Source organism: Pseudorca crassidens, chromosome 20 (assembly GCF_039906515.1).
Source record: "Pseudorca crassidens isolate mPseCra1 chromosome 20, mPseCra1.hap1, whole genome shotgun sequence".
NCBI lineage: Eukaryota > Metazoa > Chordata > Mammalia > Artiodactyla > Delphinidae > Pseudorca > Pseudorca crassidens.
In genome coordinates, this window is record NC_090315.1 from 11,545,031 (window position 1) to 11,562,547 (window position 17,517).

Here is a 17,517-nt window from a genome sequence, read left to right on the forward strand (position 1 = left end):
GGGTGGGGCCAGGAGACAAGAAAATGGCCTGGTCAGGAGCCCAAGAGGGTGGCCGGGGGCTCACACTGGTCCAGGGGAGGAGGCACGCTGCCCTTCACCCACGGCGTGTGGTCGTCCACAATGTTGATGGTGATGTTGGGGTGCCAGTGGGAGATCACCTCCACAGGCCCGTAATCCTCAGCCCTCTGAGGGGAGACAGGGGGTGGTGGGTCTCAGAGGCACCTGCTCGCTTCCTCCTGAGGACTCCCGTGACAGTCGCGACAGCAGAAGAGCAACCACCACAGCGACCGCTGGCCGAGGGCTCACCCTGGCCAGTCCCCGCACCAGCCTCTAGACCCCGCTGCCCTGGCTGCCCCCAGCCACCTCACGGAGCAGAAAACCCAGGCCTGCCCATATGGATGGCACGGCGCACCAGGCTGCAAAGTACAGCCTCACGACCGCACAGTGTGGGACCTGCGTGCAGCCTCCGTACTCAGGGGCCGCCCTCCCGCCTGGAACCACCTCGTGGAGAGAGGAAGACTCTTGGTGCCACCGCGGGTTAACGTCCCCGGATTAACCGGGAGTATTCCTTCTAGAGCCAACGTTAGCAGGTACCTCATCTGTGCCGGGCCGAGCCCGGGCTCTGGGGTCCGGCTGCTTGGGTGTGAATCCCAGCCCTGCCACTTCCTGGCTGTGATACTTCGTGTAAGTCTCCTTGTGACGGGACTCACCCAACAGGGCTGGCGCGAGGCTTCCAGGTGGGTGCGTGTACGGCGCACAGAGCACCCGCCCTGCCACTGCTGGAGGTCAGCTGTAACCTCGCCGGCAACGCCCCCACTCCCTGAGAGCTAGCTCTACGTTCTAACCCAGTTTCCAGGGAGGGAAACTGAGGCTCAGAAAGGCGAAAGCCCCCGGCTGCCAGTGGCTCAGTGGTGGTGTCAGAAGACAACCCCTGTGGTCCGGCTGCTGGGCTGGGAACGGGCCGGACGGCACCCCCAGAACTCGACGGCTCTGCTCGTGTTTACCTTGATCATTTCTGGGTCAGCTTCCGTCTCTCCCGTCAACAGGTTCTTGGTTTTCTGAAACCGCCGGCGCTTGTATTTGTTGATCACTGAGGGCGAGGAGGCAGGGAAAGGGGGTGGATGTGAGACCTGCTGGCACTCGCAGGCCCCAGGCCCCAGGCCTCTGCCCACCCGGTTCCCGGCTCCCACTCTTCCACCCACCAACCGACGACGGCAACCAGAAAGCCTGCACTGCCTTCTCAAATCTCACCCCAGTCCCAGGTTCCCCATCTTTACAGTGACACCGGCATCTACCAAATTGCACCAGGAGTCTCCTCCTCCAGGATTTGCTGCATCTGTTCCATCAGCCCACCCCGGGTGAACGGCCCCTCCGACACATGCCTCAGATACGAGCACTGCCTCCCACCTCCAGAGCCCCACCCCAGGCCGGCCACGGCGCCCCCTCCTGGATGACCGCAGTCACCTCCTCACTGGCCTCCCAGTGGCCACTCTTGCCCCTAAGATCCAAGTAACTGATCGAGTCATCCCACTGCCTCAGAATCCTAGACAGCTCCCGCTGCCCCGGGCAGGGCCCCTGACGTGCTCACCACGGCCCCACCAACCTCAGCCCTCGCCACCTCTCATCCTTGCGCACCCCACTCCTTCCTCCTCAAATGCGCCGACCTTGGGCCTGCAGACGTGCTGCTGCGCCTCCCCGGCAGGGATCCAGCATGGCTGGGATCTTCCTGGTTGGCTCCTTCTCCCCCTTCCAGCCCCTGGTTAAATGTCCCTTCCGCCCACTCCACTGAGGGCGGCTCCTGGAGCCCGGGTGGGTTCCTCGCCATTTCTGTTTCCTTCACCACAGTTCATCACGACCCACTGGTTCACCTGCCCACTGGTTTACTTGTTTGCTGTCTGCCCCCTCAACCAGTCTGCAAACCCCAGGTGGGGCCGGGCCCGTTTTGGCCCTGCAGTATCACCCCCCAGTGACGAACAGCAGCATTGATAAATATAAACAGGTGGGCCGAGACAGGGCCGGAGAAGGCCCAGAGCCGCCAACGCGAGAAATATTTTGGGGCTGTGAATCCCCGGGCAGGAGTGGACCTCACTTCCTCTTGCTGAGGCCAGGTCAGACACGGGCTCCCTGCCACGCTGCCCCAAACCCTGCCAAGACATGCCAGGACGACAGGGCTCGTGCTTGTTCATGCTCCATCTCCCCGCCTCCATCCGGGTCTGGGTAACTCTTCAGCTCCCCCTTATGCTGGGACAACACATGGCCTGTCCCTCCTGTGACTTCTCCATCCTGCCCCCAGGTGCTAGGGAGATGGGGAAATGGAAGAGGGAGCTGGCCAAGAGCGGGGGCCCTGGGGTCACATCCTGGCTCTGTCTCCCATGAACTGAGGGACGCTGGTGAGCTACATCACCTCCCCGGGCCTCAGTCCCCCCTCTGGAGAATGGGGATTAAAGCCTCGCCTCTTCTGGGCAGGACCACTGCGAAGTGGCTCTCTGCTCTACAGAGCCCAGCCGGCAGAGCACCCCTGCATGTCACACTGACGCACGCCACAGGGCCCAGATCCCTCCCACCCGCTCAGAACCAGGGGCTTCTGGAGTCTATGGATGAGCTCAAGTTCAAAACCACTTCTGGGAATTGACTCAGGATTTCAGCCCGGGGGCCAGCTGCTCTTACGGTTTCCATGAACATCATCCCATCACTTCTATCACAATTAACGCATTTGAGACCTTGCTCCCACGTCAGGGGAAAGCAGTAAACACCCAAGGGTAGGCATCCTGGAGAATAAATTCCCCGGGGACATGCTCCGCTGCTGTCTTCCACACCCATGAGAGGCTGTCCAGGGCAGGGAGGGACCGTGCCCGGCCAGCCCCAGAGGCGAGAGGCTCTGGCTCAGGTGGAGAACATTCTGCAACTTGGTGGCATCCAGATGGGGTTATGATATGAGATGGACCTGGCTTCCGTAGGGAGGAAGAAGCCCCCTTTTCTTGGAGTTAAACTATACCCTGAGCACTGACAATGTGGCTCGTTGAAACTGAAATGTGCTGTGAGTGCAAAACACACACTGGAATTTGAAACTTAGTGCAGGAAAAAGAAGAGTGAAAGTACCTCATTAATTTTTTTATACTGATTACATGTTGAAATGACAACACGTTGACCTCAATAAATTACTAACGTTCATTTCATGGCCTTTTTTTTTTTCTTTTTAACGTGGCCACTTAGAAAACTTACAATGCCTTCTGCGGCGGGCACTGTATCCCTCTGGGACAGTACTGTGCTAGGGTGCTGATCACTGGCCCTTTGGGGAAGGGAGGAGGGGGCTCTTCCGATCCCACACTCTTGCTCTATGCCCTGGAGTGGGCCGGTGGCCAGCTCCGTGTCCCTTCAAGCCCCTGCCCTAAGCGGGCCCAGGTGTGAGGCAAGCCTGGGGGATCCTGGTGGTTTCCCAGGTCCACAGGCTGCAGATTCTATTTTGCAGACCACACCAACATCTGTCACGCTGACCATGAACACGACCTCACCACACAGTGACACGGATCACATTCACCAGAGACAAAACCACAGAAGATGCTGGCATTGAGCGAGGCTGGTCGGTGTAACTGGGACGCAAGCGAGCGGCCGCCCACCTGGGTCACGTTCAAAGCAACCTCTGACGCGTCAGGCACATGTAACCCAGACTTTCGGGGACACCTCCGTGGGGATGGCCCCTGCAGGCCACACCCCTCAGCCTGCCTCTGCCCACATCTTCGCAGATGCACTCCACGGAAGCCAGCCAGCCAGCCAGCCGGGCGGAACGCCCTACAGAGCACAGTCCGCAGACGTACTTGCTCAGAACAGCGCTTAGCACACCTGGGGGACTTTTCCAAATCAGCTTTGGGTACTGAAATACAGTCACTAGAGTTTTGCTTCATCCAGTGTAGAAGGCCACAAAACAGTTCTCATCCTTTGCGTTATTTTTGTACCAGAAGAGGTAGGGAAAGACCTAACCCATGCAAATTAAAGCACATCTGTCTCTGCGCCACACAAAACAGCCACAGGGATCTTAACCAAGTCCACAGGCGCAGCAGAATCGAAGTGAGGTGGAGCACGCAAAATTCACACGAAGGGAATGGGGGGCTTTTGGGAGGGGGTGTGGGGGGCTGTCTGTTCTCTAGATCTGCTGAAACTGAAGTGCAGCGAGAGAGTCCCACAGCTGCCGATCAGGAGACAGTGGACTCAAGAACAAAAGACACGAAGGGCAGGCAAAAAAATGCCAACAATTATTAACCTCATAGAAAAGGAGATGTTGGACAGGAAAGGAAAAATAAACTACACACACTGTATGGTTCAGATGGGAAGAAGAGGCACAGACTCAAAACCATTTGAGTGCTGAATATGAATCTAATCAAATTATGTTCCTGAGTTGAGATTTCCTCTTCCAGAGAAGGAAGTCAAGAGATAATGTCAAATCTGAAAAACCAAGAAATTGCATTATCATCTTATTATTGGGAGCCTTGGAGATTAAGTAGCAGAAACAGCTAAAGCAGTTGCCTGTGGGGAGTGGAAACTGGGGGAACACAAGAGGGGGAGAGCAGGAGACACATGAGTGTCGCTGTCTGGTTAAATTACTTGAATTTTAAACCATGTACTTATAACAAGAGATTAAAAAACATTTTTTTTAAAGAAGATGCCCTGGGCAGAGAGAATCTGTTTCAAAATGAGGTCGTGTCAGAAGTCCCAAATGGCCACAGTTCTGACCCAGGGCTTCTTGGGGTCACTGGCAGTCCTGCGGTTTGCTCACCCAATCAGGATTCTCAGGGGGGGCACCAGGAGGGTGGCCAGCGAGGTGAGAACGGGGCCTGTCCGGTGACGTGGCCCTCACCAGCTTGCCTCGTCAAGGGAGGCCCTACTCAGAGGTGTGCGTGCGGGGGCGGAGGCTCACAGCGCAGCCATGCAGGACGCGTTCAAACCTGCAGCCTGGGAGCCTCGCACGGCCCCACAGGAGCCCCCAGGGCGGTCACTGTGCAGCACCCATTCCAGGAGCGGCCGACACAGATGCAATCACAGAGAGCACGCCGGATGCAACTAATGGCAAAGGGCCTGCAGTCTCCCTCTGCTCGTTTAATCAGCCATCGTTCTCTCATGGGCCATTCTGGAGTGTCTGCTCTGCCAGGCCCGGTACTGTGCACACGCCGGCCTCGCCCTTCCTCTTCTCCGAAGTCCCTTTCTCCACCTGCTCTTTCTAAGCCGATTCCTCTCCTGCCTGCCCACGGGTGTCCAGAGGCATGCAGGGTACGTGGGGTTCGAGCCCGGCCACCAACCCCAGCCTCCCTGAGCACAGGGTTCTTGCCTGCCCTCGTGGACCTGGGAGTCCAGGCCCGCGGCACCACGGGGGCCCCAAGATGGAGAGGGACTTACTCCGAGACATGTGGACCGTGGCGAGCCGGCGATACAGCGCCTTCTGCCGGGGGTCTGGGTGGAAGCCGCTTTTGGTGAAGTAGACGTGGATATAGATGGAGCCGTTCTGCTGGACGCTCTGCAAGGCGGTCCGACGGGGACAAGGAACAGTGAGGCCCCTCACGACGCCCGCCCCCCACGGCTTCCTCATCCCCGTTACTGAGTGTTCAGGGTGGGCAGTGTAGTTAAGTGGTTAGGGGCCAGACACTGGAGTTAGGCTCAAATTCAAAACCAGGCTCTAGCCCACAATGGCTGTGTGGCCTCAGGCTTCGCCTCGCTGAGCCTCAGGGCCCACCTGCAGGACGCAGATCATCAGCACTGAGGGCACAGCAGGGCCGTAAAGATTATCTGAGAGCGCTGAGCACGGTTACTCAAGCACCGAATAGGAGCTCAACAAACGTCAGCAGCCTTAATTCATTAAACGGTAGAACAACGAAGGCCAGATACCACTCTGGCACTTCAAATGGTAACTGCCCGATCCAGTGAGTCACGTCCGTATAACTCACGTAAACCTTGGGCACTGGGGCATGTTATTATCCCATTTTCCAGATGTGGTGACTGGGGCTCACACAGAGAGGCTACATGCAGCGAGTAAGTGGGTCCAAACCCAGTCTGTGGGCTCTCCCGTGGCCCTGCCTCTCACCGTCTGTGTCCTACCTCTCTGCCCGGGTCTTTCACCTACTATTCTCACCCCCCTGCCACACCCACCCAGATGAGGAAACTGAAGTGGGGTGGCCACCTGCCTGAGGTGCAGGGTGGGTGGCCGAGGCCGCACTGCAGCCTGTCTGACCTTCGTGGTAAGCTGGGATTCACCTGGCCACGCTGTGTCCTCACGTCCCTGCCTTTTAAATCCACCTCTGTGTCAACCATGTTTTTATATTTCATGCTGTTTTCACATCTGGCAGGGAAGAGACCGCCCCTCCCAGGTCTAGCTGATTCCTGGAAATAATAAACAACTCGCCTAACTTTGAATATAACTTTAAAATGCAAACCAACAAACCCAAGTCCACACCCCAGCCACCCCCTTAGGGACTGGCAAGCAGGTCAGTCCTAAGGTGTTTCCCCACCTGCCCTGCCTTTCCTGCGGAAACCTCGATAAAGGCTTCGGCCTAGGCCTCCCCATGCCCCTTCTGCTCCTGTCCAAACCTGGTGCTTCCCCACGTGGCCCTGCGTAGTGTGGTGGGCCCCCTCCTCTTGGGAAATGTAAGTAGTAAATTCTCCTTCCAATGGCCTTGGCCTGTGTGGCTGCTCAGTCGCCTCCATAAATTAAAGTCAAGTACAACTTAGACACTCTCCCATCACAGAGCTGGGAAGAAGGGTTAGCAGCAAGTCCTTGGAAGCTTCTCTCACTGCCTGGCTTACTGCCCCTCCGTCTTCCTCGGATCTGGGGTTGGGGTCTGGGGGCTGGACGTGAAGTCTCAGCGGGAGCCACCTCTCAGCACAGGCTATCCTGTCTGCCTCAGAAAGAACGCATCCACCCACTGCTTCCAGCTACCCAAAGAGACCCAGACAGAGCCAGACAGAGCAGAGATGCTCCCTCCTCCCCAGGAGGCCGAGGAGAAGACTTGACGGGGAGAAAGGAATGAGAGAGCAGCCCCAAAGAGAGGCCAACATTCACAGGTTCATCAAACTCATCGATTATTCAGCAGCCACTGATTCTGCACCCAGTCCTCTGCTGGGCAGAGCTGGGGACAGAGCTGTGACCAAGATGGTCCCATGGGGAAAACAGATCCATATTCAGGTAGTGACAACCCCCCAGAGCCGGCACGGCTTGCGCTGGGGAGCCCAGAGAGGGTGCTGGCTGAGCGAGTGTCAGGGAGAGCTCCCTGGAGGAGGCAGGATTTGAACTGGGGCTGCCAGAGTCCAGAGCCAGATAGCCTGAGTTCAGTTCAGTTAACACTCGCTGTGTGACCTTGGGTGGGGCTTCTCTGTACCTCAGTTTCCTCATCAGTCAAATGGAAATAACAGTTCCCACTTCCTAGGGTTGCTGGGAGGTTTCCACCAGTCAGCCCAGCTGGTGCCCTGTACGTAGGAAGCACTCAATCAACATTAACTATTATTTTCAAACCAGGCTGGCTGACCGGCCACCCCCAGGGATGATTACTAATCTTTCACTGGTTTATACCACAGATTTACACAACCCTGAAAGTAGCTGGGAGGATCCTACGCCAATTCCAACTCCATCCAAATGGAGAGGTGGGGAAGACAAGGCCCAGAGACCTCAGGGACCTGCCTGTGGTCACAAAGCATGTGAACTGAGAGTAGAGCCAGGCTTGGAACCTGGACTCCCGATTGCAGGACTGGGAGCTGGTTCAAGGAAATGCCCTTAGTGCTAGCCGAGCAGCCTTGGGGCCAGAAACCAGAAGCTGTCCCCACCTGTGGAATGTCGAGCTCAGCAAAGTGCTCGTAGCAGCCATCTGAGTTCTCGCCACTCGTCCAGTCGCCATACACAAGGTCATGCTGCTCCCAGAAGAGCGCTGATGTGGCATTAAAGTCTGTAAAGTGCTCGTGCTCTGAGATGTACACGTGCAGGTTCTGTTGGGAGGGGAAGTGGGGGGAGCTTCGTTAGGGCTGCTTATAGGACCCTCTGAAGGCTGACAGATAAAGAGCAGATGAAGAGCCGTGGCAGCAATGGCCCACTAATATGAACAATTTGCGGGGGGGGGGGGGGGAGGTTAGTGGAGAGAAGAGCAGCAGCTAGCAGAATAAACTTTCTCTTTCCTCATACCCCCACCACGTCTGTCCTGGTCTGAGAGCAAAAAACAATTAAACAATGTCCAGCCTGCCAATTAGAATTTGGGGTTAGAAAGGATCCGGACCTCCCTCAATCATCTCCCCTCTCAGCCTCTCATGGGCTTCTTGGTCAGAGCGCCACAGGCTTATGGATAAAGCACAGTCAAGATGTGCAGGAGTGTCAGCCGGCTACTGAGAACCGAGGGGCACTGGGGAGCTGGCCTCAGAACTCCCTCCTTTCCCAAGTCCCCGTGGCCATCCTTGTCCAGAGCCCAGAAGGCCCACTGATAAAGAACAGCCGAGTGGTGGTCGCCTTGCTGGCCAGAATTCCACGAAATCAGGCATCCCAGAGCTGCAGAGAACCGCAGAGGTGGGAGAAGCCGAGATTACTGAGGTTAGAACACCTGTTGCAGGTGCTCCTGAACAAAGTCCTTCCACGCAGAAAGACCACCACCACAAACCCAAAAGAGTTACTTGCTCCTTGTAAGTGTCACCTGAGTGACTCAGATTTCATGGGCTGAAGACGCAGCTGGAGTCTCTCAATCCTTGACCCGTTCACAGACCTGACAGTGACCAGGGATCGCGTCTGTCCCAGCAGCCCATGCCACTCCCCCACACCTTCCCCGCCTCCTCTCCCGGGTCTGGCCTCCCAGCCAGTGGTTACCATTAAAGTGTCTTTGGGGAACAGGTTGCGGCTGGCGACGCGTGGGGCTCCTCCGGGGCCTGCCTGGTCCTGAGGGGCCGGCCCGCGGCGGAACCAGCTGCTGATGGCCCAGATGATGAAGATCCTGAGGAGGCAAGCAGGGCAGGCGGTGAGTCTCCATGCCTTTTCTTTCCAACGTGGATCTGCTTGACCTTCTGACTCAGCACCTGCTGCGGCCTGACCCGGGGGCTGATCGAGTAGGGAGGGTCCCTGAGAAGGCAGTTGTAGGGCTGCTGAGAAGACAAGATGCCCCCAAAGGCCATGCCCGGGGATAGACCCCAGATGCCTGGCACTGACTCCCTGGAGTCTGGCGGCCACAGGGCTGCAGGGGCTTCGACCCTCGAAACCTCCGAACTAGGAAACCTAACGTCCCAGTCCCCTGGAATCCCAAAGTGTGAGAACCCTAGAACCTGGAATCCCAGCATTTTAGAGACACAGACATCAGGCAGAGCAACATTTCAGAACTTCAAATCAATTGAAAACTGCAGAAGCAAACAGTAAGTAATGGGTGAGTCCCTATTTTTAGTAACACTGGGCTAGGTTATTCAGACCAACTTTCCTGTTGGAAACAACTTGGAAAAGCTTGATAAAAATTAATATACTAAGAATATACTAACACCAGTTTTACATTTACAATTATATATCACGATATAGCAACATATTCTATGTGTTCTTCTATTTTCTTATATATTTTAATCAAGTTTATATATAAATATGTAAACATATATTCGTTTTTAAATTAATTAATTATTTAATTTAATTTATTTATTTTTGGCTGGGTTGGGTCTTCGTTGCTCTGCGTGGGCTTTCTCTAGTTGCAGCAAGCGGGGGCCACTCTTCATTGCAGTGTGTGGGTTTCTCATTGTGGTGGCTTCTCTTGTTGCCTAGCATGGGTTCTAGGTACCCGGGCTTCAGTAGTTGTGGCGCACGGGCTTAGCTGCTCCACGGCATGTGGGATCTTCCCAGACCAGGGCTCGAACCCCTGCACCGGCAGGTGGATCTTTAACCACTGCGCCACCAGGGAAGTCCTTCTTTACTTCTTGGGTTCCCATCTTCCTTTCAGTTTTTGCCTGGTAAGTCTGCGGTCTTGTCCATTCTTCAATGCTTTTAAGAGTAGATGTTTACAGGGCTCCCTGGTGGCGCAGTGGTTAAGACTCCACCTGCTGGGCTTCCCTGGTGGCGCAGTGGTTGGGAGTCCACCTGCCGATGCGGGGGACACGGGTTCGTGCCCCGGACTGGGGGGATCCCACATGCCGCAGAGCGGCTGGGCCCGTGAGCCATGGCCACTGAGCGTGTGCGTCCAGAGCCTGTGCTCCGTGGCAGGAGGGGTCACAGCAGTGAGACGCCCGCGTACCACAAAAAAAAAAAGAATCCACCTGCTAATGCAGGGGACACGGATTCGATCCCTGGTCCGGGAAGATCCCACATGCCGCGGAGCAACTAAGCCGGTGCGCCACAACTACTGAGCCTGCACTCTACAGCCCGCGAGCCACAACTAAGCCCTCGTGCCACAACTACTGAAGCCCATGTGCCTAGAGCCCATGCTCTGCAACAAGAGAAGCCACCACAACGAGAAGCCTGCGCACCACAACGAAGAGTAGCCCCTGTTCGCTGCAACTACAGAAAGCCCGCGCGCAGCAACGAAGACCCAACGCAGCCCAAAAAGTTAATTAATTTGAAAAAAAAAAGTAAACAGCAACGTGATTCAGTTATATATACACATATTTATATATATATAATTGATAATATATGATATAATGTGTATATATATTCTTTTTCAGATTATTTTCAATTATATGTTATTATGAGATATTGAATATAGTTTTCCTTTTTTTTGGAAGCTTCTTTTTGGTGTTTGAGGACATCTGCTAGGTGTTTTGATGGGTGAACAAAAACGCCAGCCCAGGGCCCACACAGGGTAACCAGAGACCTACTCTATGAGAAGCTGAGACTCCACAGGGCTCCCTGCCAAGGACACGGGGAAGCAGGTGTGGCCTAGTCCTCCTCAGAGTCGCACGCCAGGTGGGCACAGCCAGAGCCTTGAACCTGGTACCAAGGAGAGCCCGAATGACAATGCTCCAGGCAGCCAGCAGAGGCAAAGCAAGTCCTCTCTGTAGGAAAACAGGTTCATCCTAGGCCTGGAATGATTCCTATAAATAATTTTCCAAGTATGATGATCAACACACAGCCACAGATAAGCCAGGCGCACAAGGAAACAAGACACTATGAGTGAGAAGCAGCAGAAACCAAAACCAGTCTACCTAATGGCACTGTGGTAACCTAAATGGGAGGGAAATCCAAAGGGGAGGGGATAGCTGTACGTGTACGGCTGATTCATTCTGGTGTGCAGTGGAAGCTAACACAACACTGTAAACAACCATTTTCCAATAAAAATTTAAAAAAAGACAGAAAAGAAAAGAACCCAAAATTTGAGATGCTCAGAAGCACTGGAGGTTTCAGAATGTTATAAAACCCTCAAAATGTATATTGAGAGAGAGCTTCAGAAGTATCCACTCTGAATAACATGATAGAAAGAAATCAAAATAGAAACAAAATGACAGTTAAAACAAATATACTCAGAGTCATTTTCTCAATTTACAAAACTGAATAGACATAATACACAGTCTTTGTGTTGTAAATGAAGTAGAGATATTTACAGGATACACTGTTTAAAGAGAAAAGCAAGATGAAGGAAAGTGTACAGAGTAGCCATCCATTTCTGTATAATATACTATGTGAAAACGAAAACAAAAACAAAAACCTGGGCTGGGGGAAAGAGAAGTGGGAGTTAGTATTTAATGGGGACAGTTTCAGTTGAGGAAGATGAAAAAGTTCTGGAGATGGATGGCAGTGATGGCTGCACAATAACGTGGATGTACTTAATGCCACAGAATTATACACTTAAAAATGGTTAAAAGGGTAGATTTTGTTATACGTATTTTGCCACAATAAAAAAAAAAAAACCCAACAATTTGTAATGCACCTGTACGTCAACATAAAAGTAGAGAAAGGTATAAAATACACATCAGACTTTAAAATGGATTCCCTTGGTTTGGGGGAATAGGGAAGGCCTGGGGTAAGCAAAAAAACCCAAAATGCCTCAAAACACAATACTGTCTTAAAAAAAACTCTGCACAATGAAAACAGCATGCACGTGAATCAACATGGGAAAGGACCGCCACCAATACAGGAATGATGAATAATGGTTACTTTCAGGTGATTTTTGATTTTCTTCTTTATGCTTTTCTTTTTGAATTTTTTAATGAACAAAATAAAAGCCCCACAATGAAACTGTAGCAGACTGCTAGTTGTTTCCCAATATTCATCTTTCCCTTTTCCCTCAGAAAGAAGACTCCTAAATTTTAACTGGACCCCTTGGCTACCTGGAATAAAGACGACAAAATCCAGCCTTACAGCCAGGTGTGGACACATGGTGAAGTTCTGGCCAATAAAATGTAAAAACAGTGTGTTTACTGGACTTTGGGGAAGTGTCTTCAATAGAAAGAGCATCCCTCCTTTATTTCTTCTTCCCTCCTGGAATGTGGACGTGATGGTCTTATCCTCAGCAACTGTATTAGGCCATGAGGATAAAGGGCAAAACCTAGCAATGGTGGAACAAAGGGCAGGAAGCAATCTGGGATGCAGAAGCCCGCAGAATCCTGGTCTGCCTAGGCCCAGGATAGTACATGAGAGACAGGGAAACGTCTATCGTGTTAATTCGGGTCTCTCAGATACATGCAGCTCTATAATTATTAGATGAGACAAGTACTTATTGATTGCTGGTGTGAAAAGCAATACAGTTGACCCTTGAACAACAAAGGTTTGAAGTGCGTGGGACCACTTATACGAATCTTTTTCAACAGTAAATACTACAGTACTACACGATCCATGGATGGTTGAATCCGTGGATGTGGAAACACAGATATGGAGGAATCGCTAGTACAGAGGTCCAACTGTAAGTGATACGTGGATACACAGGGTCGGCCCCCCCCATCCCCATGTTGTTCAAGGATCAACTGTATAGCAGAGAGGTTAAGTGCTCAGCCTCTAAGTTGCAATATCTGGATCTGAGGCCCAGCTCTCCTACTTCCCGACTGGGTGACCTTAGGCAAGACTCTTAACCTCTCTAGGCCTCCATTTCCTCAACAGTTAAAATAGGGATAACAGGGCTTCCCTGGTGCCACAGTGGTTAAGAATCCGCCTGCCAATGCAGGGCACACGGGTTCAAGCCCTGGTCCGGGAAGATCTCACATGCCGCAGAGCAACTAAGCCCGTGTGCCATAACTACTGAGCCCGCGCTCTAGAGTCCGTGAGTCACAACTACTGAGCCCATGTGCCACAACTACTGAAGCCCGTGCGCCTGGAGCCTGCACTCCGCAACAAGAGAAGCCACCGCCATGAGAAGCCCATGCACCACAACGAAGAGTAGTGCCTGCTCGCCGCAACTAGAGAAAGCCACGCACAGCAACAAAGAACCAAAGCAGCCAAAAATAAATGAAAAAAAAAAAGGGATAACAACACTTCTTACCTCGTAGGCTTGTCTACAAGCATTAAATGCATTGATATGTACACACACACGATATAATACATCATCTAGAATGGAGCCTGGTACATACAGTAAGTGTTTTAGAAGTGTTAGCTATTATTGTTATTTTCATCATAGGAAAAAGGCATACCAAAAACTTCAGAATGGAAAAACACTACAAGAGAATTCTAGCGTGAGTGGGTGCCTCTCTGCTGAGCCCCAAACCTCGCCAAAGGGCAGCATCAGGCGCAGGGACTTGCCTCTGCCTGGACAAGCCATGGAGCCCTGGGGTCCGGGGTCTCAGGGGCCATGGTCCAGCTGAGCTATCTGCTGCCTCCCACCACCCCAGAAGGTCCCTGATGCGCACGGCTGGGGAAGGTCTGGAACTGGCCATTCCTGGGGACCCCTCCATTTCCAAGGGAGGCTCCCATTTTAGTAAATATGCCAAGGAAGAGTGTGAGCAAAGACACCCACAGGCAGCTGTGCCCCGGCTTAGCGTGTGGCCTGCAGGGGGCCCACGCACTCCGGGCTCCTGGGTCTCCAGGAGCAGACTGGACTGGACTTTCTGTAGGATTCCAGATCCCCAGTTCCCTGAAGAACATCTGCTCACCGTGGGCCCTCCATCCCCGCATCCCAGACCAGGAAGCCCCGCCCTAGGACACCAGGGCTGGCCCTCACCTAATGCTCATATCCTCCCTCCCACCCCAAGTAGGCATTCTACATTCACGGGGAAATTTTAAGTGTATGAAAAGACATATGACAACTCTCCCTCCCACCCCGCCCTCCACTCCAGGTAACCACTGGTTTAGTTGGAGGAAGTGCTGAAAACCACGGGCTCTACCCTCTACTCTCAAAACAGGCCATTCTCACGCAATCTGCTTGATGCTTCAGGAGCTCACAGGCCCCTGAAAACAAACCCTGAATCCCATCTACGAACTCCAGATGGAGACGGTCTTCCAGCACCCACCGGGGCGGATTCTTGGTGGCGCCTGGCCCTAAGGAAGGAAATTAGCCTGCACTGTGGCTGTATTCAAAACGTCTATCTGAAGGAAGCTCCCTTATGTACTGATGTGGAAAGATTTCTAACATATAGTGTTAATGAAAAAAAAGATCAAGGTGTAGAACTGTGTAACATAGGCTGCCTCTCATGCAACAATGAAGGGAGGGATAAAAGTAATCTTTATTCCTAGCTGCTTGAAGCATGAAAAGAAGAAACTGATATATAAGAAAATCCTAAGTCCTTATTGGAGACGGAGGCGGGGGGAGGGGAGGGAGTGGCACGGTGAAGAGAAAGGAGGGGCTCCACGGATGAAGAAACCCAGTCCCAGATAGATCCCCCTGCGCCCTCCCAGCAGCTCCCCAGGGCCTCACTCAGAGGCCAGGCTTCCAGAAGGCAGGCCCTGTGCTCCCGGTACCTGGGAACGGTCACACGCATCCGCGTGTAAAAGGATCTGCACCAGCCACTCTCAAAGGCACAGCCTGTATGACTTCACTTACAGGAGGGACCCAGAGCAGTCAAATTCACAGAAATGGAAGGGAGAATGGCGGTGGCCGGGGGCCGGGGGTAGGAGGGAGAATCGAGGAGTTAGTGTTTAACGGGTACAGAGTTTCAGTTTGGGGAAGATGAAGAAGTTCTGGAGATAGATGGTCTGATGGTTGCACAACAATGTCAGTATACTTAATGCCACTGAGTGGTGCACGTAAAGATAGTTAAAATGCTAAATTTTATGTAATGCAGATGTTGTGGCTGAATTGTGTCCCGCCCCGCTCCAAATTCACGTGCTGCACTTCTAACCCTCAGTATCTCAGTGGCTGCATGTGCAGATAGGGCCTTTAAAGAGGTGACTAAGGCTAAGTGAGGCCATTACTTAGGGTGGGCCCTAATCCAGTATGACTGCTGCCCATATAGGAAGGGGCGATTAGGACACAGACAACACAGAAGAAAGACCATGTGAAGACAGGAAGACGGCCAGCTACAGGCCAAGGAGAGAGGCCTCAGAGGAAACCAGACACCCTGACACCTTAATCTCAGACTTCCAGCCCCCAGAATTATGAGAAAGTAAAAAGGTCTCCAGCAGTACAGTAATGATGGTAATCCTCAGTGATTCTTTCCTTTCCTCTTTTTAAAACAAATTTGTTTGTTTGTTTGGCTGTGCCACATGGCTTGCGGGATCTTAGTTCCCCGACTAGGGATCGAACCCGTGCCCCCTGCAGTTGAAGCACGGAGTCCTAACCACTGGACTGCCAGAGAATTCCCTCCCTTCCTCTTTATGCTTTTCTTACTTGAACTTTTTTCAATGAACAGAACCAAAGCTACATCTGCTCACCTGAACAGCACGCCTTTGATGACCTGCCAGGCATTGGGTGCTGGCTGGGGTGGTGGGTTCTGGGGCTGGGTCTCCGCCGGCGGGTCCCTCCCGATGCTGCCATTGCTAGTCACCTGCAGGGACAGAGGCCAGGGTGAGGAGGGAGGATGCATCCTGAGGCGCCAAGGCTGTTGTAGGCACCACCATGTGCCGAGGCCCAGTAAGGGCTGACCACAGGGAGGGCGCCTGGCCCATCCTGGGGGTCAGGGAGGGGTCCTGGAGGAGGAGACATCAGAGCTGAGCCCTAAATCATAACCAGTTGGCTGGTGCAGAGGAGGCAATGAGGGAAGCAGCAGGTGCAGACAAGAAGGTGAGAGAGACAGTCTGACTCCGAGGATGGGCCAATGCACCCTGGGGCTGGAGCCCAGGATGCAAGGAGATGGCTACTGGGGACACCGTAGAAGGGGTTAGGCGGCAGGTGTCAGATTCTGCAAGGCTTGGGTTTATCTGAAAGGTCCTTCCGTGGGCAAACAATTCTTGACGCCTCCTCTGTGGCCAGCCCTGTGGGGGGCCCATCCCTCCAGGGGCTCTGGATCTAGCAGGTGAGACAGACACAGAAAAACACAATCAGATTGTGAGCCACACAGAGGTGTGTGAGATGTACACAGCACAGACCACCCCGTGAGGCCAGAACTAGGAACACCGCCATTTGGCAGCCGAGCAAACGGGGGCTCAGGGAGCCTAAGCCACTTGTCTGGGTCACTCAGGAAGGATGATGGCAGCACGATGACAGGAGTGTGGGCAGGCCAGGGAGTCAGGCAGGACTTCCCAAAGAAACAATCTTCATTCAGAAACAGAAGCTCAGAAGTGACAACTCCCGCCAGTTGTCCCCTCACCCTCCAGCTTTTAAGAGACAGGACCAGGGCTTCCCTGGTGGCGCAGTGGTTGAGAGTCCGCCTGCCGATGCAGGAGACACGGGTTCGTGCCCTGATCCGGGAAGATTCCACATGCCGCGGAACGACTGGGCCCGTGAGCCATGGCCGCTGAGCCTGCGCGTCTGGAGCCTGTGCTCCACAACGGGAGAGGCCACAACGGTGAGAGGCCGGCGTACCGCCAAAAAAAAAAGAGAGACAGGACCCAGGACTGTCATGATGGCTGTTAGGTGGGAGCATTGCCCAGCCCAGGGCTGGCAGAGAGCAGGGGCTCAATAAACACCCGGGGAATCAACAAATGCTCTCTGAAGGGCTTGCCCTGAACACTCAGGCCACCAATCCACCCATTCCTGGGCCTCCCCAGTCCCCCGACTCCTGCCTCAAGCCCGCTCCTCTGCAACATCTTCTGTCGGCTTCAAATGCCCCCAAGAGTAGGGACAGAGGCTCCCAAAGCCAGATGAGGCTGCCACGAAGCTGAGGCCAGCATCTGTTAAAGGCGTCACTTGTCACTTCCTGTCCCCTTCACCAGCAAGAGCTCTTCCCTTTCGTCTCCCAAGTGCAGAAGAGCACTGCGGTAAAAGGTGGGGCTCTGGGGTCTGACAGACCTGGGCTGTGGACCGGTCCCATGGTCCCTGGCTGTGAGAGCTTGGGTGTGTCACTTCCCTCTCTGGCTCTTCAGCTCTCTGACCCAAGGGCCAGGCTGTGATCATACCAGTACGTTTAGGGTAGAACAGATTTCCTCTGTGTGTCGATAAAAGTAACTCCCGAGTACCTACTGTGCGCCAGGCCCGTGCTGGGCAGCAGGGTCAGTGGTAGCCACACAGCTCTGGGGTCTCTGCCCTCCCAGAGCTCAGGGTCTAGAGGGAAAGGTGCCGGCAGAACAGTAAACAG

The 17,517-nt window shown here is 53.5% G+C and overlaps 1 protein-coding gene across 1 annotated transcript in view; it reads right to left on the reverse strand.

Moving 5' to 3' along the window:
• Window positions 1-17,517, reverse strand: part of CLPTM1 (CLPTM1 regulator of GABA type A receptor forward trafficking) — a 28,281-nt gene that overhangs the window by 6,775 nt on the left and 3,989 nt on the right. Inside the window, exons 2-7 of the mRNA XM_067720882.1 lie at window positions 15,716-15,828; window positions 8,825-8,948; window positions 7,804-7,962; window positions 5,389-5,506; window positions 1,005-1,090; window positions 65-185 (exon numbers count right to left, since the gene is read on the reverse strand). Of these exons, the coding sequence (XP_067576983.1) occupies window positions 65-185; window positions 1,005-1,090; window positions 5,389-5,506; window positions 7,804-7,962; window positions 8,825-8,948; window positions 15,716-15,828 (721 nt within the window). The remainder of the gene's footprint in view (window positions 1-64; window positions 186-1,004; window positions 1,091-5,388; window positions 5,507-7,803; window positions 7,963-8,824; window positions 8,949-15,715; window positions 15,829-17,517) is intronic.